Source organism: Phalacrocorax carbo, chromosome 7 (assembly GCF_963921805.1).
Source record: "Phalacrocorax carbo chromosome 7, bPhaCar2.1, whole genome shotgun sequence".
Classification (NCBI taxonomy): Eukaryota; Metazoa; Chordata; class Aves; order Suliformes; family Phalacrocoracidae; genus Phalacrocorax; species Phalacrocorax carbo.
This window is the reverse complement of record NC_087519.1, coordinates 28,208,656-28,233,841: the sequence shown is the minus strand read 5'-3', so window position 1 is coordinate 28,233,841 and position 25,186 is coordinate 28,208,656. Positions and strand designations below refer to the sequence as shown.

At 40.2% G+C, this 25,186-nt stretch overlaps 2 protein-coding genes across 4 annotated transcripts in view; one reads left to right on the top strand and one right to left on the bottom strand.

The window, feature by feature from the left end:
• Nucleotides 1-25,186, top strand: part of LIMS2 (LIM zinc finger domain containing 2) — a 43,434-nt gene that overhangs the window by 13,232 nt on the left and 5,016 nt on the right. For all 3 annotated transcript variants that reach the window (XM_064457254.1, XM_064457253.1, XM_064457255.1), the window contains exons 2-8: nt 10,892-11,051; nt 11,894-11,960; nt 12,270-12,390; nt 21,954-22,103; nt 22,880-23,030; nt 24,142-24,234; nt 25,120-25,168. In XM_064457254.1, coding sequence (XP_064313324.1) covers nt 10,892-11,051; nt 11,894-11,960; nt 12,270-12,390; nt 21,954-22,103; nt 22,880-23,030; nt 24,142-24,234; nt 25,120-25,168 — 791 coding nt within the window. The remainder of the gene's footprint in view (nt 1-10,891; nt 11,052-11,893; nt 11,961-12,269; nt 12,391-21,953; nt 22,104-22,879; nt 23,031-24,141; nt 24,235-25,119; nt 25,169-25,186) is intronic.
• On the bottom strand, nt 12,849-20,288 carry GPR17 (G protein-coupled receptor 17). The gene is made up of 2 exons (XM_064457234.1): nt 19,888-20,288; nt 12,849-15,633 (listed from the first exon to the last, which is right to left on the bottom strand). The coding sequence occupies exon 2, from the start codon at nt 15,595-15,597 to the stop codon at nt 14,563-14,565; it is 1,035 nt and encodes a 344-aa protein (XP_064313304.1). The 5' UTR covers nt 15,598-15,633; nt 19,888-20,288; the 3' UTR covers nt 12,849-14,562.

Genomic DNA, 25,186 nt, shown 5'->3' with positions numbered 1-25,186 from the left:
TTTTAGCAACTGTGGGAATTTCATATTTTACTCCTGTTTCTATTTCATGATAAAATGAGTTAAATAAGTCTATGCTGCACCGATTCTCTCGTCCTTTCTTTTATTTCAATACTAATAACTACACCTGGATCTTCTCCAAGTCCATATATCTTGAGTCCAATTTTGCTTATTTTTTTCTGTTTCCATATTTCCAAATTTATAAGGGTTAAATTTACTAGATTGCAGGTACGGCTTGTACAATTACTGTCTGTTTGCACCCTTGTGATTGAAGCTTGTAAATTCCCACATTGACTATTATATCCCCAGCCTGCAGTATCCCAACATACACAAGACCATCCCCTTCTTCCACACAGGTGTGCTGATTGATATCTCGCTGTTTGACTAGGTACATAATCAGGATTTATTTGACATTGATGTCCACCTGGGCAAATGTATTTCGGTTGTTTACTATAGTACCGTCTCCACAATAAACTCCCGCAATTAGTATCTAGATCATCATCTATAATGTCACATGCATCAAAAATTATCGACACCAATGTGCTCAAATTGGCTATAACCTTACTTGTTCCAATTAGTCTTCCTACTTCCGAATTTGTCTTCATTTCTACCCAATATTGATAAGGGAGTTCTTTTGGATCATAGCATACAGTCCTGTTACCTTCTCTGCATAAAGCATACTGGGTCAGATTATGAATGCAGCTTCCTATTTCCTGGCCTTTACAGTCATAGACAGTATGATATACCAAGGTTTGGGAACTTATCTGTCCCTTTCTAGTGGTTATTACACATTGACTGCAGTTGTTTGTCATAGCCAGGGTTAAGGAACTCACCCCAAGTAGGACTAGAAGAGGTCCGGTAAGGGCCATAGTGATTGGTGGTCACGGCCCAAAGGGGTTGCAGCCCTTGGCAGACCTTTTCAAACCATAGCACCGGTTTCCTATCCGGTCTTGCCCTCTTCCTTAATCTTAAGGGGTGTCCTTTCCTGAGTACCTAAATGTATTTAAGGATTGGCTTTTTCCAATTCGTATGCTATGTCTCAAAAAAATCCAGCGTATATCATGGATAGCCTATTGCTATTCCCAGGAACCAATATTGAGCTGATCCTTGTTATTGATAAATTGTCTCCCCAATGGGTATTCATTTAGGAGCTTCTCCGTTTACAAATTCTACAGGAGTAGTCACAATAAAATTCCCACAGCAACTTAGCTTATGTTCTTTGATGATGGCCTCTTCAGGTTCATCTGATGGTTAGCTTAGTTTCTCCGGGTTCAGATGTGACTCTCCACTCCTTCACTAGACCTTTCACTCGCGACACATGTGTCCACCCTTTTTCAGCAGTTCTCACAGCCGTTTCTGTAGTTAATAAAACAAGGAAAGGTCCTTCCCAAAGGGGAGATAGGTTTCCTTCTTTCCATGTTTTTATTAGAACCTTATCTCCTGGTTCTAACTGATGAATTGCAAATCCTAAAGGTGGTGTCTGGGCCACCATCCCAATCTCCCTTAACTCTTTTAATCTTTTTCCAATGGTAATTATATATTTTTGGATACTATGATCTTCAATTACATTATTCCCCAAAGGCATCCCTTGAAAGTAGGGCATGCCATATAACATCTCATATGGTGATAATCCAGTCTCACTGTATGGTTTAGTTCTTATATTTAACAGTGCCAATGGTAAGCATTTCGTCCAAGGCATCTGTGTCTCAATCATCAATTTAGCCAATTGTCGTTTTATTGTTTGATTCATTCTTTCTACCTTCCCCGAACTTTGTGGGTGCCATGGAGTGTGGTATTCCCACTGAATGCCTAATGATTGACATAATAGTTTTATTATTTTGGAAGTAAAGTGTGTGCCCTGGTCAGAATCAAGGTACTGGATTATCCCATATCTAGGTATCAAATGTTCCAATAAAATTTTTACCACCATCTGTGCTGTAGCCCGTGCTACAGGGTAAGCTTCTACCCATTGTGTCAAATTATCTACTATTACCAATAAATATTTTATTCTCCCTACTTTAGGCAGTTCAGTAAAATCTATTTGTACTTTCTCGAAAGGTCTGTAAGCTGTTTTTCTCCCTCCTATTGCCACTTGTCGAAACACTTTCTTATTTACCTTTTGACAAGTTAAGCATCCATGTGTAATCTGTTTTGCTATTTCAGAAATCCCAATAGAGCCAAATTGTTTAAGGAAATGATCACTTAACGCCTTTGTACCCCAATGTGTTTGCGCATGCAAACGTTCCAATATTTGTCTGGCATAGGCTTTCGGCAGCATTTCTCACCGGTCGGGCAATGTCCATTTTCCTTATTCTAATTTAGCCCCTATTTTTTCCAATTTTATCTTTTCTTCAGGGGCAAACTTCTTCTCTTTCTCCTCCTGTGTGTTTTCGCTGATGTCCTCCTGTGTTTGTACTACATTAATTTTAGCGACCTGAGTCCTCAGGGCTGCTTCCTGGGCCTCTTTATCTGCTAAATTATTCCCTCGAGTTCGGTAATCTAATCCCTTTTGGCATCCTCTCACATGTACCGCTGCTATTTCCTTTGGTTCTCTTAATGCTTTTAAAATTTTTACTATTAATTCTTGGTGTATTAGATTTCTCCCTTGAGTATTAATTAAACCTCTTTCTTCCCAAATTTTCCCAAAAGTATGGACCACCCCATACGCGTATTTAGAATCCGTAAATATAGTCCCGCTTTTGACTTTTAATAATTCCAGGGCCCTACAGAGGGCATACGGCTCACAAGCTTGAGCTGACCATGATGGACTCAGAGGTCCTGACTCCACAAGTTCTAGGTCCTCATTAATTATTGCATATCCTGATTTTCTTTTCCCTTCCACCACTCAGGAGGAACCATCTATAAACAGCACCTCCCCATCTTCCAACTCAGTATCCCTTAAATCTGGCCTCACCTTAGTCTGGGCCTCAATTACCTCTAAACAATTATGTTGTAATTCCTCCTCTGATGGCTCTCCAAACAAAAATTGTGCTGGATTCTGGGCAGAAGTCACCCTCAATTCTAAGTCAGGGGAATCTACTAGTATTGCTTCATACTTTAGGATCCGGCTGTCTGTTAACCATTTTTCTGCCTTCTGCTGTAAAACATTTCTGACATTGTGTGGGGTATACACCTTTAAAGGAGCACTAAAAGTAATTTTTCGATCTTCCTCTATTAATACGGCTGTAGCAACCAGAGCTTGGAGGCAAGCAGGCCATCCTCTGCTTACTGGCTCAAGTAACTTAGAGCAATACCCCACAGGTTTTTTGATTCCTGCCCAGTCTTGAGTAAGAACTCCATATGCTGTCTGGTTTGATGTATTTACAAAAAGATAGAAAGGTTTTTCTAAATCTGGGAGGCTCAATACAGGTACTTGTATTAACGCCTTTTTTTATTTTCTCGAATCTCTGGTCATCTTCTATAAATGACTTGAGTTGGTTATTAGTTAATTTCTCATATAGGAATTTTACCTTTTCACTATAATTTTCAAGCCACGGTCTACAGTATCCTAATAATCCCAATATTTGTCGAATTTCCTTTTTAGTTTTTGGGGGTCTCAAGGATAGAATCCCAGATATCCTATCAGGTTCTAGCTTCTTCCTTCCTTTACTCAGCCAATGTCCTAAGTATTTTACTTCCTGTTCTACAAACTGTAGCTTTGATCAGGACACCTTCAATCCCTTCTCCCCCAGAAAATTTAACAAGTTAATGGTGGCCTCTCGGGTCCCCTCTTCAGTTTCTCCTGCTACTAATAAATCATCCACATATTGTAATAATTTTACCTCCTTGGGTAATGTAAAATCTTGTAAGATTTTCTCTAAAGTTTGTCCAAATAGATTTGGTGACTCTGTAAACCTCTGTGGTAGTACAGTCCATCTTAATTGTTGTTTTCATCCTGTTTCGGGGTCCTCCCACTCAAAGGCAAAATAATCTCTGGATTCCTCATCCAGAGGACAGGCCCAAAAAGCATCCTTCAAATTTATTACACTATACCAAGTATATCTAGGAGAAATATGACTCAGTAAAGTGTAAGGATTTGCCACCACAGGAAACTTGGTGATCGTTCGCTGATTTACAGCTCTTAAATCCTGTACCATCCTGTATGACCCATCCGGTTTCTTTACAGGGAGGATGGGTGTATTATGGGGTGACATACATGGTTCCAAAGTTCCTTTTTCCAAAAGTCTTGTCAACTACAGGTTTTAATCCTTTTCAGCCCTCCCTGGGTATAGGATATTGCTTGATTCTAATTGGGTGATAAGGATCTATCATTTGAACACTTATGGGGTCCATTTCTATCTTTCCCGTTTCCCCTTCTTTATACCACACTGAGGGGTTAATAGCTTCTTTGTCTTTTTGTGTTAAAGTGTATAATTTAATCTGCAATTTATCCCCTTTACTCTGAATGCTCAAATTTAACTTCAAAATCAAATCCCTTCCTAATAAATTGTACTCCGCTTCAGGGAGCAAAAGTAAACCATTAAGGCAAATTTTCTTTTCTGTCTCTACTTCTACATCTTTCAAAATAGGTACTTTAAAAGGTTCTCCTTTTGCCCCAACTACAGACATATAGCTCTTCCCTTTTTCTATTCCTTTTGGAAGTTTTTGAATGGTTGATTTTTCGGTTCCTGTATCTACTAAAAATAAAACTTCCTCTTTATGGGCACCAATTAATAATTTTATCAAGGGCTCTGTTGATGTTGAAGTCCCCAGAAGATATAGCCCCTGACACCCCTATTCTTCTTTAAACATTCTCTCATCTTGTTCCCGTTTATGGCAGTTCTTCTGAACATGTCCTCTCTTGTTACAGTAGTAACAGATGGTGGTTGTGAATCTCTCTCGGTAAGGTTATCCCCAGGGTGACTGCTCTATTCTTTTCCCTTTTCTCTCCAGATGGAGTCTTATTTTTCTGACTTTCTCTTACTGCTGCTACAAAAATTTTTGCTTTTGCTTTCTGCTTTTCTTCGTCCCTCCTAACATAGACTTTCTGGGCATCTCTAAGTAACTCCTCTAATCCTCTTTCTTGCCGGTCTTCCAGTTTTTCTAATTTCCTTCTTATATCCCCCCAAGATTTGGCTACGAATTGTGTTCTAAGGAGTGCGGTCCCAGCCACTGTATTTGGATCAATTCCAGAATACATTTGTAAGCTTTTCCTCAACCTCTCCAACCATTCTGTTGAAGATTCGTCTTTCCCTTGTTGTTCATTAAATGCTTTATTAATGTTTTGCCCTCAGGGAACCACTTCCCTTATTCCCTGTATGATTAATGTTCTCAAATCCCTCATATTCTGTCTTCCTTGGGGTTGTTGATGATCCCAGTGGGGATCCACATTTGGCCATTTCTGATCTCCCGGGGGTCCTGCCTGATTCTGTCTTTCCCAAATCCTTATTCCAGCTTGTCTAATCATTCCCCTTTCTTCAGCAGTAAATAAGATTCCTAAAATGGACTGTATTTCTTCCCAGGTATAAGTATTGGGGCCTAGGAGTTGATCTAGTTTTTCAGCTACTCTGAGGGGATCATCTAATAGGGTCCCCATTTCTTTCTTAAAGTTTCTTACATCTGTGGTATTTAATGGGACTGCCACAAACCCGATGCCTCCCTGATTGCCTCCGAGGGGTACCTCTCGTAAGGGATATAGAGAAGCCCCCTCAGATATGACAGTCCTACTTCTCGTACATGCAGCCGGCGGTTGATCTAATTCCGGTGCTGTTGGTGGGGGAGGCAGGGATAATGGTGGGACTAGTGGAGGTACTACGGCCACTGGAGGGGAAGCCGCTGCCGGAGGTGGATTATTAGGATGTGGGGGCGGCAGGTTATCCAGTGGTTCCCATTTACCATCTTTTTCCCTTTCTTTTTCTTTTTTATCTCCTTCTTCTTCCTCAAAGTTTTCATCACTTTTCTTTCATGTAAGTATCGAGGCTGGAAAAGGATGTGAAATCCTGGTCCATAATCCTGCATAATCACTCACTTTCCTCCTGACTAAAAGGTTCCTTTGAATTAACATATATATTCAAGGCCTGGCAAATCCAGTCTTCAAAAGATCCAAAAACAGGCCAAAAGACAAGTGGTCTTAAAGGTTCCTTCGGCCATTCAACCATACAATATTGAACCAATTTTAATTTACTTTTTCCTTTTCTGGGGCCCCTTTCATTCCAATTTCTAATCATTATTCCTAATGGACTTTCTGATGGTATGTCTGGTAGTTTGCTCCCTTTCTTCTGGTCCTGGATCCTCGATTTTGTCTGACCCATCCAGGAATTTTACTGTGGCAATTCCTACAGCCCTTGGTTACCGGTAAGAGTGTCTTGCAGGGGGTTTAAGACCTATCACCCACCCACGAATCCTATAGGAATCACTTCGGTCTTTCACCGGCCAAGTCCCTCGCGGGAGATTGGAACCGCGGTTAGAAGACCTCCACAATCACTTCGGAACTAGGTTCCGTCTCAGTCACGCTCTTACACACACAAGCCACCGAATCCCACCCAACCGAACGGTATACAGCCTAAATACTTACGACTCTGTCGTCTTCGTTCGGGTCTTTGCATGCAGAATTACGGGCAAAACAAACTGCTGCAGCAGGCAAGGGAGCTTATAAAAATTAAATTCTGTGCTTGTCCCTATTCGGGTTCAGGATGGCGTTAGCCCTGACCCAACCTGACCAGGAGCCACCAAATGGTGGGGCGCCGCTCCTAGATCAAGTCAGAATTCAGGAACCAAGACCATCCCGGACGAGCCCCCAATTGTGATAATTAATTTAGCCTTAAACGGAATTCCAATTAAAGTTTACAATTTATTGAATAGAGACAAGCAAGCAGCGCTGGATGCACGGGGGATCCTTCCGCCTAGCGTGCATACCGTCATACAAAACTACAGGGTTTATATTCAGTTACTTAATTAATAACAATTAGTAAAAACGCACCTAAGTTTACACTCATTGGTCAGTGATAAGCATCCCACTTGCCGTTGGTCAGCCGTATTTAAATTAGCCACGCTTGCCATGTAGATTAGCACGCATGCTCTTTATGGGTGGGGGGGGGGGGCAAGTCTTTTTGGTCCTGAATTGGGTCGGTGGTCGCAATCTCCCCCTGCCGGAATTACCTTTCCCCCTGTTTCCATGCTTCAGCGGCTTCTGAGCCAAGAAGTTCCCTGTTATCACTACTGGCTGATTTGTGGCCTTCCCTTATCTTGTCACTCTCCTTTGTAGCAGGATGTTTCCACTGTTAGTCCTTGAAGTTCTACTGAGTTATATTCTTTTAGGAGGCTTCTTGTCAATGAAGCATTCATTGCTAATGCCCTCTTGTCTGGCCTAAGCATTATTTATTATCTTGTTAAAATTCTCAGGTGTTAGTTTCTACTCCTAACTAAAATTCTTTCTTAACAACTAACTTAACAAATTGCCAATCACTATTCCAAGCATTAAGACAGTTAACAAGTCAGTTGAGCGGCCCTCGGTTACACAGGCACCAACAGAACGGTCAAATGTTAGAGGGTCACACTCCCCCGTGTGGCCCTAGCATTGTTCCATATTGACATGAATCAGATGAACACAATTTACACCTTTATGGCAATGCTGAAGTTGCAACTTTTAGCTTGATTGTAAAAGAATAAAACATCTTAAGTAAAAACAGATGCAAAGTCATGAATGGAAAGAGAGCAGAGAGGAGAAACTTGAGCTATGATTATCGAAGAGCCACAACTGCTGGTTTGTATTTCAGGAGACACAATGGTTGGGAGCTGATGTGTGATTTAGCTGCCTCCTGTACGGCTCTCCCCAACAAATTTCAACTGGGTTATAGTTGAGACAGAGGAGTATGTTATTTTGTGTACAGGTTCTTTGGGGGTTTTTTTCGCCTGGACTAATAGTTTTTCTTATGTATGAGTAACAAGTCACAGTCAGTAGCTCATTTGCATTGCGGCATTTCTCGGACAGCTCAGGCTGTATCACCATCATCTTTCTTATGCCTTTAAGGAAATCTTGTCAGCATCAACCAAGTTCTTCTAGTTAATTTTTAATTTTTTAAATATTTTCCATTTCCAAGTCTTTGAAGTGTTTGTTCTATGCTGTTTTGCAAAATCATTAGTGATTTTTGCGCTGTGTATCATATTCTGTTGTTAAGCAGTATTGGAATATCTTGAGCAAAAGTCCATAGCTAGTAAGGGAGTTGGACCTTTTGCATCATCATGCATCAGCAGAATGGTAAATAAATTCTTGGGAGTCTTGATATTCTCTTGATTTTGCAAATGAATGAGGTAAATTAGTTTTTTGAGAGTTAAAAACTAAATCCGAAGTTGTACTTCATGCTAAGGGAAGACAGTGAGAACACAGAGCAATAGTGCATTTTACTTTCACTAGGAATTTAAATTTCCCAATAGATTTTATATTGTTTAGAAGTTAGGGCTTGCAGTGGGGTTACTCTGTCTTGACAGCCCTCAAAAGCTGGTTTTGGAACAGAGGCTCCTGAAAGCCTTATTCCAATGAGTAAGTCCCTACGTCTTAATTATCTGTTTCACTAACAGCCATGGGACTTATGTCAGAATCTATCCCGGGATAAGTATATTCAATAGTGTTTGGTGTGAACTATCCCACTCGTGAACTCGCCCTGTGTTTCATACAGGAACATGGCTGTGCAGGTTGCAGGCTGTAATTGTTGCATGCTGCTGTTGTCTAGGTGGCAGCTCTGTTCTTGCAGAGCTCACCCAGCAGGTAGTCAGTAGTGGCAGCGATGGGTACTGTTCCTTCCCTGCAGTGCTGTTAAAGTTCATTTGGAGAAAGAAAAAAAAAATCAGGATTTTTTAAAATGTTGATTTCATGTTTATAAAGCAAAAAAACCAAGAAACACAGCCTTAGCTCATGCTTTGTTGCTAGTGTGTAGGGTGTAATACTTGCTGCTGCGTAGGAAACTGAACTTGCTCGAATGCTGTTTTGCCTGTTTTTTTTTGGTAACCCAGTGGAGCTTTTTCACTGACGTTGACATGAGGCTTTCTTAATCACGGCTGCTGGCTAGCTCAAGTCTTGGAATTCAGGCATCAAGTTTTTCAAGTGGGAAAAAGTACTTGATGGGGAGATTATATTTGCAAGTCGTGGTACGCATTTGCATGTCGTAACTAAAAGAGCGGTGATTGAAAACTAAGCCGATTAGGTCTCCTCTCGGCTTTGCTGCGAACACTGATGTTTTTGTGTTGACCTATTCCTTTGGTACTCTGTCAGGATAAAAATAAATGACAAGATTTCCTGCTTGTCCATGATTCTGGCCCATGTCTGTTTCTTAAAGCTCCTTTGTAGTGCAGTAAGGAAACAACTTGTAACAAATTTCTGCTAAATCAGTACTCCATTCTTGAAATTATAACCACCTCCCTTGGTCTTTGTCACCCTTGGAATTGGAGTGACAGAAAGAAAGTATATTTTTACTGAGCAGTCACTCGAGGTCACAATGTAGGATATTCGTACAGGCTGCAAATGTGGTATGTTTGGCTCAGCTGAGCCAGCTGAAGCACAGGGCTGGTTTTGTTGCCTCAGGAATATGAGGCTGCTACCTGTGCTGCTGCCTGCTTGTTCTAGTTGTGCTTGGAGCACAAAGCCCGAGAATACAAACGGTGGCGTGTTTTTGTAGGGGTGTCTCTGACTGGAGGAAAAAGAATCTTCTGCTCTGGAACATACTTATTGTGTTACTGTTCTCTATGAAGAGGTGTGGAAAATAGCATGTCAGGCTGTAGCTTAACAGTAATGAAGGAAATTCAGTTCAAAGTAGCTTTGAATATAAAAAGAGAAAAAAAACCTTTCAAACTAAGCCGTCTTTCATTTTATGAATATGTTATATGCTTCAGGAAAACTACTACACAAATATTTCAGATATTTTTGCTGGAAATTTTTTATACTCCCACCTATGAAACAGCTATCTTTCCAATCCTAGAATTCAGAAGGTGCCCAGAAGGCATAAAATAGTTTTCATTATATCTAAAAGTGTAACTACATTGAATTTTTATATTGGATAGTCTGGTGGATAGAAGAAAGATCACATTGCAACAAGAAACTGAGACTCTCCCTTATAATTTTTCCCTCCCTGTTTAGACATGTGAGATACGATTTTAAAACTACATTCTGTTAGTATATAGAGAACTTAGATTGTCATGATTGCAAGTGTGAAAATTTTGTGAAAGAGGTTAGGGTTGTTCCGCGTTTTAGGCGAGACAGGCTGCGTCCTTTACGTGATTTGCAAGTGTGGCTTTGGGGGTTTTTTAGCCTCACTGTCTGAGGAAATGAAGCTGATGTATTTTCCAAGCCAGCCAGCCAGACTTCTCTTTTCCCATACCTTTTTAACACTTTGACACTTTCAACTAATTCATTAGGAAGACAGAGGCATTGAATGCAGTTATTTTCCAATGAATCTTGTGCACATAAGCTGCTGGGTAGAGGGGGAAATGCCCTGTTAATTCCTTTGGTGAAAGGGAGACTGCAGAGGGATTTGAGTGCTTATTACACATCAGAATATCCTTACAGGTGCACATCCTGACATCCTGAGACCAGAAATCCCCGGAAGTCAGGATCATTGTGTTTGCTGCTCTCTGAACTACTGGTTTATTTAAAATTGTGCATATTTGGTATGAGCTATTAGCGGGATGACATAGTGGGTTGAAAGACTGGTGAAGCAGCCAAAACTGCGCAATAGGTGTATCTGCTACATGAGCTCATTCTGCCGCGTGTGAGTTGCAAGAACATTATTTCTAACTGATGTCAGTGCTGAGTTGACTCATTGGTGGTTGGTTTTTTTTTTTTCATGCAAAAGGGAGTTTAAAGCAGTGGAAATGTTGTGTTCATAGATGTTGGGGAAACTTGGGTGATTATACTTGTGATTGGCTGTGACTGCTCACATTCTTACTCTTGTCTTTATTCCAGTAATATGTCTGATGCTCTTGCAAATGCAGTATGTGAACGCTGCCAGACTCGATTTGATCCTGCAGAGAGGATTGTAAACAGCAACGGGGAGCTCTATCATGAAAACTGCTTTGTCTGTGCTCAGTGTTTTCGTCAGTTCCCAGATGGACTTTTTTATGAGGTGAGGTCTCATACTGTGGGTAAGAGAAGAGAAATAGCTCCATTAAAATGCAAGGAATTAACTGAAAATTCTGCCACAAATATGAATTTCCATCTTTCTTGCATGTTTAATTTCTTAGCCCTAAACCTTTGTTGCTATTTTTTTGAGGGTCTTCCAACTTCATTTTCTTTTTTGTCTTCTCACATATTCCTTCCTATACATCAGTAACAACAAAAACTCTGTGCTTGCTTTTTGGATAAAAAGAAAATACAAAATGTTTCTTAACATTTCATTAGGCATAAGTGAATTTTTCCTTTATTTTTAGACATCTTGTACCAAACTTTTCCCATTGAGCAGCTGAAATTCGTGAACCTATTTAAAAATGTGGTTGAAATATTTTTTACAGCGTATGTATGAGCACATATTTTGAATAACACATTATTTTAAACATGCTGTGTTCTTAATTTGCTGTGAGTTTTAGCCCCATGTAGGAGGAGTAGTTCTGAATTACATGAGTAAAAAGAACTAAAGGAAAAATTAAGTTAAAGCCAACTATAGGAAAAGGGCTTTGGACACTTCAGGATTTTTTTCTGTAGCAATAGTTATATTAATTATATATATTAATAGCAGCATTGCTATTAATATAACTGTTTGCTATGCAAATTCGCCATGAGGCTGAAGCCATATCTGGATAGTTATTTAAGAAAAATCTTTAGGAGTTTAAAAACAAGTGGGGGGAGCTAGAACTGGAAAACTTGACTGACCTTGACTAATTGGTCATTTCAATGGAAAATCATGCTGAACTATCAAGACACAAGAGTAGCTCAGATATTCATGAGGGTTCCTTTGTGTTTTGTTCACAGTTTGAAGGTCGTAAGTACTGTGAGCATGACTTTCAGATGCTGTTTGCTCCTTGCTGCGGTGAATGTGGTAAGATGTGGTGCATGTCAACACTGTGGGGTAACATCTACAGGCCTGTGCAAACCTCCCACCACTGCAGTGACATCCAGCCATGGGCTGGGATTCCTGAGGTCATTTTAAGGAACAGGAGCTCTGGAAGGATACCAGCGGTGATTTGGGGTACCCTGGGTGTGGGAATAATTGTTTTTGTTTTTGTTTTTTTCAAAGTTAGACTGTAATAGTTCTTGTGGAATTAAAGTGGAGGGATAATGAAAGACAGTAGACTTTTGATAAGACTGTTTTCTGCATGCATCTCAAAGTGCTGCTTTCTTTTTGCAGGTGAGTTCATTATTGGGCGTGTTATCAAGGCAATGAACAATAATTGGCACCCAGAATGTTTCCGCTGTGAGCTCTGTGATGTAGCACTTGCTGACCTGGGTTTTGTGAAGAATGCTGGGAGGTAAGACAGAGCAGGAGCTCTGGAAGTTTTATCAGTATTTTTATTGATATAGTAGTGAGGTGGTGAGAATGGTCAGGTAGTTGTACACTGAGAGGTAAAGCTTGAAAAGATACGGAAGAAGCTTTAAGGAATAGCCTGTTAGGGGATGGGAAATGGGATGAACAACAGTGTTCTTCATGCAATGAAACATGTAGAAAGCAGAAACTCAAATTTTAGTAGCTAGTGGGTGGGTTCTGGAAAAGAAAGGGATTTCAGACAAAAGGCCGAAAGTGAGAAAAGGGATTACATGATGCTGGGCACGCTGTTTATCAAGTAAGCTGCTGAGCAGGAAATCAAGATACAGCAAAAGGCCAAGAGAATAATACAAGGGTTAAAGCAAAGCCTGTTCGGCATGTGATTCCCCTGGTCTTCAGAAATCATTAATTTTATACATCGAAATATAAAAATGAGTCCTAAAGGTTGATTAATGCATTTAATTAAGAAGTAAGAAATAAAAACATAAAAGTGAACTTGTACAAAAGCATACCATGATAAGAAAATAAAACAATCCAGCAGTTAGCAGACAGCGTTGCACAATTCATGGTTAACTTCAGGCTTTCATCTGTCTTGAGCAAAGCCTAGTAGTTTCCTAGAGTTTATATTCTCGCTAACTAAATGGTGAAGAAGGGAAAGAAAGGTTATATACTTGTACCCTGTCCAGCAGGGAGTCCTCTCAACCCCCTCTTCTCTTCCATCCTGCATGCAACTTCTCTGCCTTAGTTTTTGGAGTTGGGCATAACGGATTTTCTTTTGACACCTAAACTTGTTAGAATGGGCTTTTGTGATAGCACCTAGGGTGTTTTGGGAAAGCAGTCAGGATTGAAGCAGTTCAAGCAAGAAAAAGTATGTTTGATTTCATAACTTGTGGCCCAAATCTAAAATGGTAAGGAGCTCATTCCCAAAAGCACAGAAAAGGGCTATGTGTATGTATCTGTACATAAAAAAATATAATTCACCTGTCAGGTGATTTCCTGTAATATTTATCTCTATAGCATAGAAACAGTCTTCTAGTAAATATTATTGGGAACTCTTGGGTTCCTTTTCCTGCTTCTCATTGTACCTGATGTTCCCTAGTCTGCCTGTCATTTCCAGGCATATTCCACTGGATGCAATTTATATCTGCGAGGATAGTTAAGATAATGTCTACTTTATCCATAGTGAAGGAATAGTCTTGCTAGATAAGTCACAAAAAATAATTGTAAAATACCTCAAAGATAGGAATCTCTTCTGGACAAAGTAGACTTCACTTCTTCATATGCTTACTTTTCTTTACTTTTGCCATTTGGGCTCATATTTTTATGAGTCGGCATGTAGCAAAGATGAATGCTGTACTCCTAAAGAGCCCTTTTCCATTTTTCAGTTAGAGGGTTATCAGGATATCTGATGTTTTGCAGGGAACTATGTAAAAGAGGCAGTGCAGTGAATGTTGTCCAACCTCTCTCTGTAGCTTTGAGACAATGGCAGGTGGCAGATAGAAAAGGTAGTCTGAGATTTAGTGCTCATCTCCCACTCTGAATGTTGGGAAGAAGTAAAAAAATTTTAAGTCCTATCTTAATTCCAATCTAGGTTGGGTGTGCTGCAGCATTTTGGTCTTTTTTTTTATTGCCACCATTTAGTACAGATTTTCTGTCTACTATGTATAAATGCTTTGAATTTGGAGACTTGAACAAGATGTACAAGCATGCTATCTTTTCATCGGGCAGGTCTATCTCAGGAGTGGATCTCTACTGCTGACACAGTATAAAATTTTAAAGTAGGCTGTATGCATTGTGCACAGGAAGAGTCATTACTGAATGCTTTGGCAATTAAGTTACCTCCTTTTTTTTTTTTTTCCCCCAAATGTCCATTTAATAGCCTCTTTGCTCCCTTATCTATTCGTGAGTGTTCAGCCCTCAGTTTCACATCTTGGAAATCAGTAGAGCTGTACATCTGTTTGCCGTTTCAGTAACATAAGAGCATGTGATCTCTGTTGCCAGAGGGGTTCTTACCAATTGCAGTCCCATAAAAACAATAGAACTTCCCTCCTCAGGATGAGTTTGAAGCTGAGTGGATTATCTCGCTGGGTATTTGCACTCTCAGCTGATTTTGGTGGAATAGAGTGTTTTTAAGTTGAAGCAGTGACAAGAGTCATGTTCACAGTTCAGATTTAGCACTTAGTGAACTTTCATTTGTCTTACCCTCATATGTTTGAGGCAACGTTACAATCGTCTTAACACAAAAGAGACTGCACAAAGCCTCACGGAATTTCTCAGCTACAAAAAAATACATGACTGGATCAAAGGCACCGTTTAGACTTGTAAGGCAGGAAGTGATGCGGTTACTGAGAGCTAGAATACGCTGTGTTTCACAGGAAGTTTTGGTCCCATTGTAATGGAGAATATAAATGTAGCGATTGACATGATAAGGTACAAAGCAAATCAGAAAAATCATCAGTACCATGATGATCATTTTGATAGCTTTTTCTTTCAGGTGTTTCTCAACTCTGTTCCCACTCTTCAGGCTTCGGATGATTAATAAGTAGCAAGTCACTGTAGTAACGAATGGGAAGGTGAATGCCACTGCTAAGGACACAAGGGCATGGTGTGATGCCTTTTCTCTGTAGAGCTGCAGGCAGACAGTTGTGTTTTTCATCTCAACTGTCTGCACACTGAGCAGCAGAGGTGCCATTGCAACACCAACTATAACCCATAGAAGGGCACATGCCAAATGGGCATAAAGGGACCTGCGGAGCTTGATGGACTTCACAGGGTGCACAATGGCTAGGAAACGGTCAACACTGATACACATAAGGAAGTAGATGCTGGCGTACATGTTGAGGTAAAAAAGGAAGCCAGTGAGTCTGCATGGGATCTCACCAAATGGCCAGTGATTACCAGAAAAATGGTACACCAGCCGGGTGGGGAGTACCAGCACAAAGGACAGATCAGCCACAGCTAGGTGCATCAGGAAAATGTTGGCAGGTGTGCCTGACTTTTGGTCCCGGATGAAGAGCCAAAGAGCCAGGGCATTGCCAACAAAAGCCAGGATGAAGTCCAGGAAGTAGAAAGTGGCAAAAAGGATGTTCTCGAGGTGTGTCTCTTTGCCACATTGCTCTGATGTTTCCAAAGAGAAATTTGATTGATTTGAGCAATTGAAGAGTAGGCTTGAGGGATCTGCTGGGCCATTCATTTTTCACCACAGTTTTGAAGAAAAAAACCACAAAATCTGAAAGAATTGAGACAGTATATTACAAAAAAAGCCTGGTTTTGTGAAGAAAAAAACCAAACAAACCCAGAAAACCCATCCCAAAAAAACCACACATGGAAATCAGTCATGTCTCCTGTTTGCTATTTAATACAACAAGTCAGTCTGAGTTTAAACCCTTATATTAAAATTCTGAATACCTCCTGCTTAGCTGGGTTTTCCAGACCATTAATTCCTGTTGAAGGAGCCACTATGAAGAGCTATCTAGCTGACTATGAGATTGTCTCCAGCCTGTGCTGAGATCAGTTGAGTAACAGAGCGGTGAAATGATTGTGTGTCTGGTTAATGGAGGAGTGGAAGTGGGTTCTGTATGTCTAGCTAGAAAGTATTTGCTGTGTTTTATTTGAAAGCATGATTCAGGACTGAAGAGCTCCTATTGAGTCAGCTTTGCTGAGCACAGGTAGTTGTTGTAAGGTGACCTAGTTAAGAATATCTGTCTTGTTCCTAGAAGAAGTTAAAGACAGGTCAGGTATTGCTGTTATTAAAAAAACCGCAGAGTTTCTGAAAATATTTGTGAATTATTTTAGTCTAAAGTTCTATATTTAAGGCAAATGCATCTAGTTCTAATATAGCAGGAAACTTTTCAGATGGGTAGCAGCATCTCATTTGAACAGCAAAAAGCCAGTGAATTGACTCAGGAAAGATTGTTAGTAATGCTCATGCTGTCAGTTACTTGTCAAAGTGTCATTCTTCCCTGCAGCTTTCTTTTCCCAGCATGACTCTCTTCCTCCCTCAAAAGCCTTGAACTCCACTGTAGCTTATCCAGGGCCTTTTCTAAGACACAGCTTAGTAAAACTGAGCTTAGCTTTGTCAGTCACTCTGTTATCTGCAGGGTCCTGTACAGCATCAATAAAAAGTTATAAGATTTTCTGGGCACCTACCCAAGGCTCTTAATACATTTCTCATCTGTGGCTATAGGTGTTAGGGAAACACAGGCAGTGTGAGTTTCCAGCATTGTCTCTGTTTCTTTCCTCAGAGGTGTTACAGTATGTGCAGCAGTACCTCCATTGTGCTTGCCATCGCATTTTGTACTGATTGCCCATTTCTCCATAATATTCAATACATCTTTAAATACATCGATTTTCCTCTACTGAGATTAAAATTTTAAGATGGTTGCTGACATTGTTAGACAAAACTTGTAGTCTTGGGCAGAAGCTGTGCTATATGCTGAAATCCTACATCGTTAGACAGTTGATCAAAGGCATTATGTGATGCATCCAGCTTCCCAACAGAACTGTTTATTCAGATGTCTAAAAATATTGGTGGCTAATCAAGAAACTGAAATGGGATTAAGAACAGACCAATATACTGGAAAAAGTAAACAAAATTCCAAGGTAATTACTGTCTTCTGTTTGGCTGCAGTCACTTGCAGGTGGACAGAAAACTACAATAGCTAGAGATTAATATGCTGGACCACTTCTGTTTAGTTCACAGTTGAAGAGATGAAAGTCAACAGATGGGACAATGAAGGAAAATCAGAAACTGAAATGTCTTCATATGGCCACAGAGGGGCCTTCCTACTCCATGCATTGCCTAGATACCCTGCATGTTTATGGCACAAAAAAGGCTCTAGGTCTGAGTGTATGCCTGCTGCCAGCTCCGTGCTTCTTTGGAGTCCTAGAGATGGCAACAAATAATTATCTTGGGATTACTAGAAGTGCCTGTGCAAGGATGTACAGCCCCTTTTTCCAAGGGACATTTTATCTCTAAAAATCCATGTGAAATCTTGTACGAAAGGAAAATTTCCCTGTTGCAGTTTTCTGTGTGAATTTCCTGGGTTTGCAGAAGAGCCTGCAATTTTTCTTTCCAGTGTTTATTTGTCCCTTACAAAGTAAAACCTGCAGGTATTTTTGAACACAAGATTTTGAAGTTTGTATGTGATAGTAATGTTGAATGCTCAAATGCTTGTCCTCCCTGGGTGGAACTAGTTTAAATATGTATTTTTCTGTTGCATACCGAAGGGGAAATAGGATGAGCCCGTGCCTTTTTACTGGCTGTTAATTTACAGTGGTACCTATCGCCTGATGTTCCAGCTAAGTAGCCTTTTTTTGTGTTGGGCACTTCGTTTAAATATGCTTTTCATCTGTGGAAAATGTCATCAGGTGCTCTTTACACACGCACACCTGTCAGTGATTGGGCGGTCTGATAGATAAGCATTACTCCATAAATGGTTGTGACAACACTGAGAAAGCAGTAAGTGCTGTCTTGGACCAGCTGAAAAGGCAGAAGCAGGGTTGTCTAATGGAACCGGCAGGGAAGTCCCTGTCTTAATGATGATTTAAATCAGTTCAGGAAGTGAAGCAGTAAGCAGACTTTTTCCCTGTTCACAAGCTAAATACTCGGGGTTTAGCAGCATGATACATTGAACTCATTCTATTTGGCTGATTTCCTAAGGAGGATCTTTGGGATTCAGATTCAGCTGAATGTTAGTGCCAGACTTGGAATAGCCAAGACTTAAAAGTTGAGAGTTTTGTCCTTACTTATGGCAGCATTAAGTCTCCCATTGATTTCTGTCTGGACATGCTTTCACTGCAAAATACTGTGGGGTGGAGTAGAAGGGAGAATGTCAGCGCTATCTAGAAGCCCAGTATGTCAGTGTCAGGAAGGGAGAGGCTTAGAACTAATGATAAAATTGAAGTAGATTCAGTCTTTTCAGAGCCTTCTTAGGAGAGCTGCTGTTACCTAATTTACTTTTTAGAGCAAGGTGAAGGGAGATATTTTTGATTGTCTGGTCAGAAATCATAGAAAAGGGAAGTGGCGTCTTTCTAATTTTGCTTAGGTTTTTAAAGCGGAAGGGAAATTTAATCAAGTTTTAATTTATTTTTTTTTTTACAGTCTCTTTGACATGAAAATTGTGGTGCAGCACTTGGAGGTTAGGAAAAAGCTGACATGTCACTAGAATTAGTCATTGAGCTTATTTTTAGAATTTATATCTTTCCAACAAAGTGCTACAACTTTACAAAAGTAATAGTTCTTCAACAGTGTGTTCTGTAGACAGTGTGCAAAGACCTTTGCTGTTATTTACAGTTCCACTTCTATTTTGCCTGTTTTTATCCTATCAATTTAATTTAAAATGAATTTAATTTAAAATAAATGTGTTTAAATTCTGGTTTTTTCTTTCTTTTTGGTTTGATATGCTTAGAAAAAAAGCCACTCAGAGTCCTGGAAAGCTTGTTGTGCTAGTCTAATGGATGCTAAACTAAAAACCTTCCCAAATGACCTAGAATATGTAGTTTGTGCTAAGCTATGTGGTGCAAGAGGCTTTGACTCAACAGACAAAAAACTTCTGTAGGAGTCTGGCTCATTGTCCAATAATTTCCACTTGGATTGCACTCTTGGTGTTGTGTGAATATTTAGTGATTTACATATTGCTAAACAGAGTGCTATTCTGGAATGAGCCATTATCCCGAGCCTCCCAGGGCTGAGCTGTAAAGGGGATGTCACTGCTCATTTGAAATGCATGCACACTGACCATATTTTATACCCTGTTTCTCTTCTCAGAAACAAGCAAGATAAAAATCCACAAGGCTGCCAGTATAGACACAACCTGATTATTCTTTCAGCAGATGCTCTATCATTAATGAAACAATAAGCAGAAGAAATATTTAGCTCATCATACGTTAGTTACCTGGCTCATTTGGAACTTTCCTTATAATGCCTACTGCAGACAAATTTGAATTATATGTTAGGGTTTGTAGTGGATATCGGAAATTCCTGTTCTTGCTCTCAGCTAGAGCAGTTTCTGGTTTGGGATTACGCTAGTTTGCAGGTTTTTATGATTATGGTTGTAATATCTTGTCAAATGGGAACTATTATTCACTGAAAGTACTCTTCATTAGAAATAGTCATCTACTGACTGAAACAATTCTCCTGAAAATCAGTCCCTGCTGAGCCTCCCACCTTTCAGCTGAAATACTTGTTTCTCATGAGCATCAAAGCAGTGTCAGAGAGTTCTGGCATACCACTGTCAGTTTTCCTGGCACAAATGGGTGTACTCTAGGTACAGAAGCCTGAAAACTTATGTTTTGGAGGAGTGATGTAAAGAAGAGCAAGGTTCTTTGAGGTTCAAAAATATTGACTATTCTTAGTTTCAGACATTTTCATTCTATTAATCCACCTCTGTGTGTGTGTCTGTCCACCTCACTGACACCAGCTAAAACTAATGCCATTAGGAAAGCTCCTTCATTATTCTGCTAACAGAAGTTTGTCTCTTACCTCTTTACAACGCAGTCCTATGGGTGGAGTATAGGGTCCTTTTGGGAAAGATCTCAAGGAACTCCTTCCGATGACAGCAAACCAAATAGAAGCAGCAATGGTGAAAACAAGATTATCCAAAAAGAGAAAACAGTGGCAGAGTTGCTGAGGGTGGAGAGGGCAGCCCCTTTATATAGTGTCCTTCTAGCTCTGATAGCACATTATCAGCTCAGTCACACGACAGAGCAGAGGAGAGGACACCCCAGCACTGAAGAGCGGTCTTCATCCCAGCTGAGCTCTTGGCACTGGGGTTGCTGCTGCTGTTATAGATATGAATGTATTGTATGAATATTCCAGTGTTCATGGTACTTACTAAAGGCTGCTACTGAGCTCCCAGCCATGAACACAGACTTCTTGGAGTCCCCTGATTATTTTAGGAGGGTGGAGAGAAGCATTGTTTGGGGGAAGTCTGGTATTAATAGACACAACAGGACATTTCAGAATAGGATAATTCCATAATGGTGGGAGTGGGGAGAGGGAGAGGGGTGGCTGCTATGGTAACAGCTTAGCCTGTCCAACACTTCCCTTTGCTTGCAATAGAGGAGGGTCTGTGGGACGGCAGAGAGGGTTTGTGAGTGGGGAGGGGTTGATAATTGTTTATCAGTGCAAATGGCTGAAGGCATCTTATTCAGCTGAATGAGAGGGGTCTGTTTCAGGACACTTGCTTCAGGGTCCCTATGTCCTGCCCTGTATAATTACTCTGCATTTGACAGTGCTGAATAAAATTGATGCCTTTATGCTGAGATGAGCACAGCTGCATGTTTCCTTATAATGGGGTGCTGTCTGCTTTTGCTGGACTCCGTCTGGGCAGACAGTAATTCCAGCCCTGGAAAGAGACACTGGCTGACAGGAGGACCCAAATTTGGAGAGAATAATAATGATACTTAGCACTTAGACAGGCGTCTGCCAGCTGAGGGTCATAAATGTTTGAGGTCTCACAACAACATCTGTGTTGTATTCTTATCCCCATTTTACGGATCTAAGGGTAAGTGATTCATCACAGCAGAATTTTGGAAGTGGCCCTGCAAAGGGCCCACTACTGCAGCCATAAGTCTACCCTTTCCATTTGAACTTTTCCTTTTGTCTGGTGTCTTTTGAGAATGACCTGTAAATCTCAGTGAGTGTTTCACATAGTGATATAGTGAAAGGAATTAAGCAGGCTTGTCTATTTTGTGACAAAGCAACCCACAGAAGTTATTCCTGTGTCATTTTCATTTTATCATAAATTCTTCCCAGCCTGCAGCACTGCAGCTAGAGGGGTAGGTAACAGGCAATAAAACTGAGCAGCTTCTCCTCAGAGCCCCTCAATATTGGGATAAAATAGGTGGATTCCATCAGCTTTTACGGAGGTTTTTTTATGCCTCTGCCCAGGCTTTTTACCAGAAATTTGGCTTATCTACCTGTTCAGGATTGTACCTGTAATATGTTCTAGAATATGTGATAGGAACACAGTTACATTTATCACATAAAATTGCATAGTTCCTTATTTTCTTTAACTTAGAACTAAAAGGAATTTGTAGGCAGAAGAGCTAATATTCAATGGTCTCTTGTTTGTCCTAGCTATTGAAGACTAAGGAATTCAGCCATGGTAAAGGCATTTGAGCTATGTGCTTTCATTTAATATTTTTTATTTTTTCTCCTTCACTCCCTCCCAGTGCTGCAATGCCTCTGTTATGGCTGGATCCCATAGTTAATAATAGAGAGAGGGTGTTGTGACCTTTCCTTGCCCACCTCTCAAAAAGGATCTAAAAGTACCGGAAAGGATACCTAGAAAAATCACAGGGAAGGGATACAAATCATTGAATGTTGTTGGAAATTTCTAAGGAAATAAAACTCTGACTGCTCTATCCACATATTCTTTTCTGTGCAACTGGTGTGAGAGACAGGATACTAAACTGAATTATGTTTAGCCTGACCTCAGAAGGCACTTCTTCTGCTACATAAAGTACATCCTACAGCATGCACTGTATGTTAATTTACAAGAAAAAATTTCTTAGTATTTTCTTTTCTTTACTTTGTTCAATCAGGCATCTATGCAGGCCGTGCCATAACCGTGAAAAAGCTAAGGGACTGGGCAAGTACATCTGTCAGAAGTGCCACTTGATAATTGATGAGCAGCCTCTGATGTTTAGGAATGATTCCTACCATCCGGATCACTTCAACTGCACCCACTGTGGGTATGTTCTCATATTCTAAACTCTTGACAAAGAAAGGAGACAGCAATCAGCAGTGCAGTCCTTTCCAAGGCCTAAGCTTTGCTGCCTTCACACTGTTGAATAATCAAAAGAAATTTGGAAAGCCTTTAGGAGCTTTAGGGTTTTTTTGCCATTCAATGTTCTCTTCTCCTAAACTTGAATGACACTATTTTATACTGAAAATGAAAATAGTTCCTTGGTATAAACTTACCTGAAAGACTGTGCGCAGATTACAGTAATAGTGTTGTCCAAAGATAGCTGTTGCCAGGCCATTCAAAATAGTTTCACTTTACATTCCTGGATAGAAGAAAAAGATGATTTGGTGAGCTGTGTCCGTCTTCTGGCACAGTCCACTACCATGCTGATACCTGTCTGATAACTGGCACAGTACTGCCCTAGAATGGGTAACAGAGCTGAAGAATAAAGTAAATGGCTCAGTGCTGAGCATTACTAGGGTGGTCCTTGTACAAAAACTATCCCATTCAAAGATAGGTTGAGTCTTTGCATGACACTGCATTGTTCCATGTTTCTGCCAGAGTATCTAGGTGAAGACGCGATATTTCACATGTGTTCTCTTGTTTGGCAAACTGAGAAAGCGATTTTAGAAAGATGAGTTGACAGTAATGGTTTTTCATTAGCTTAATTTCATGACTCTGCATGAATGTTCCCAAAGTATGTTTAGTCTTCCAAAACTTCATCTTGGGCATTAAAAAGCTTTACTTCCTGTTCTTACTTCAGGGACATGTTTGTGTTTTCAGGAAGGAGCTGACTGCTGAGGCCCGGGAACTGAAAGGAGAACTGTATTGCCTGCCCTGCCACGACAAGATGGGAATCCCCATCTGTGGAGCCTGCCGCAGGCCCATTGAGGGACGAGTGGTCAATGCTCTGGGAAAGCAGTGGCATGTTGAGGTGAGACCTCTCTGAATCTGAAACTTCCTTCCAGAGCCATTTTGGAAGAGGACTAGTGCTAGTTGGAACCTGTAGACATTTACATGATTTGTAATATATGAATTCAGACAAAAAAAATCATTGCTTATGTTTCAGATTGTCCTCACCTTCTGTGAGCAAATGAGTACAGTAGGGTCATCAGGGTTACCCAAGAAAGCTGTGCTTTCACAACAATAATAACCTTAATTTTAAAATGCCTGACTTGCATTGTAAATATTCTTGCAGAATACTGTTCACTGAACAGCATTTACTTACTAATAAAGTTACATATTTCTATGATAGATATATCCTCTCTAACCCCACTTAACAGGTTCATAAAAGTGTTAGAATTTGTCATGTACGTGGAGCCAGTGCAATTCTTGCTTTTTAAGCCTTTTCAGCTCGTTGTTTCTATAACTTTCAGCTGAGTCGTCACAGCTTGCTCTGAAGTTTTTTTTGTGATTTAAGCCTCCTAGGGCTTGAAATGAGAGAGATGATGCTCTTCATTTGAAGTGCATTCATACCAGTGACGTTTTATGTTCCTGTTTCTCCTCTCTGAAACAACCAAGATAATAGTCCACAAGTCTTATCAGTGTAGATACAGGATGATTGCCCTTTCAGCAGATCTTCTACCTATCTTTAATACAATTCTTAATTACTATAGTAGACTAAATATTTCCTCTTTTCTTTCATTTCCATGAAGATTTTCCTGTCTGAGTTTCATTAAAGCATTAAGGGGTAACAGTTTTGAACTGAAAGAGGGTAGATTTAGATGAGATGTAAGGAGGAGGTTCTTTACTGTGAGGGTGGTGAGGCTCTGGAACAGGTTGCCCAGAGAAGTTGTGGCTGCCCCATCACTGGAAGTGTTCAAGGCCAGGTTGGATGGGACATTGAGAGCAACCTGGTCTAGTGGTATCCCTGCCCATGGCAGGAGTTTGGAACTAGATGATCTTTAAGGTGCCTTCAAACCCAAACCATTCCAATTCTATGATCAAGTATCTTGTATTGAGCCATGACTCGTAGCCATGCAAGTTTTACCTAGTGATAGAAAAGTCTTGTTGCCTGCCACTGAATGTCTTTTCTTCTTTTACAGCATTTTGTTTGTGCCAAATGTGAGAAGCCATTCTTGGGGCACCGACACTATGAGAAAAAAGGACTGGCTTATTGTGAAACTCACTACAACCAGGTAAATTCTGCCATCTATACTGTAGATACTTGCTCTGACTGGCAAATGATTTTTTGCATTTTACATGCACAAAGCTATGCAGATTTTGCATAATCTGAATTTGTAGAGACAATGCAATTTTACTAAATTGGTGAGATTTAACAGAAAAATTGTTTTTCTTGGTAGATGTGAAAAGTGATGCTGAGAACAGAATAGAAATGTCTTGGGACGTTGATATTTCTTTGTGCCATTGACAGAAAAAAACATGACCATGGGTTGTGCTTATTAAATCCCTGTAATTCTACTCTAAAACTATTTGTGTGGACTTCTTTGATAATTAGTTGCATCCATGGGCCTAAGATAAAAGTTGTGCTGTCTAAAGCAGAAGAAAAGTGTGTTTCAAAAGCCAATCAAAAACTGTTTTTTCTGTCTGACTCTCCGGAGCAACTATGAGTTTGGTATTTTCTTCTGTCAGGATAAATTAGTCTCTTTCTTTCATAAGAGATAAGCATTACTGTCTTGAAAGTAGCTCTAAGTTATATTTTGATGTCTATAGTTAAGCATCAGGAGATGTTTGTCTATAGTAAGCATCATACTCTACTGATCCTGTTTTCTCCAAATTGCCACATGTACAGGACTTTAAGATCACATAACAGTAGTAGAGTGTGAGGAACCAACAAAAAAGGTTTTGTAGCATTTAGTAGTATGAGATCCAAAAGAACATAGACTATTTGGCAAGTGTATGGGAAGTTATTCAGAAGAGTTAAATTGGTATATTTGGGAGCTACTTGCAATGCCTGGGAATTCTTTCATTGTTAGTATTTAATGTTCATACCAGCTGTGTAATTTGGGGAGCACAAGTAGTCAGTAGTATGAGTTCCTGTTCTTATTTCTTTTGCTGTGCAGCTCTTTGGAGATGTCTGCTACAACTGCAGCCACGTGATAGAGGGAGATGGTAAGATTTGTTCTCTCC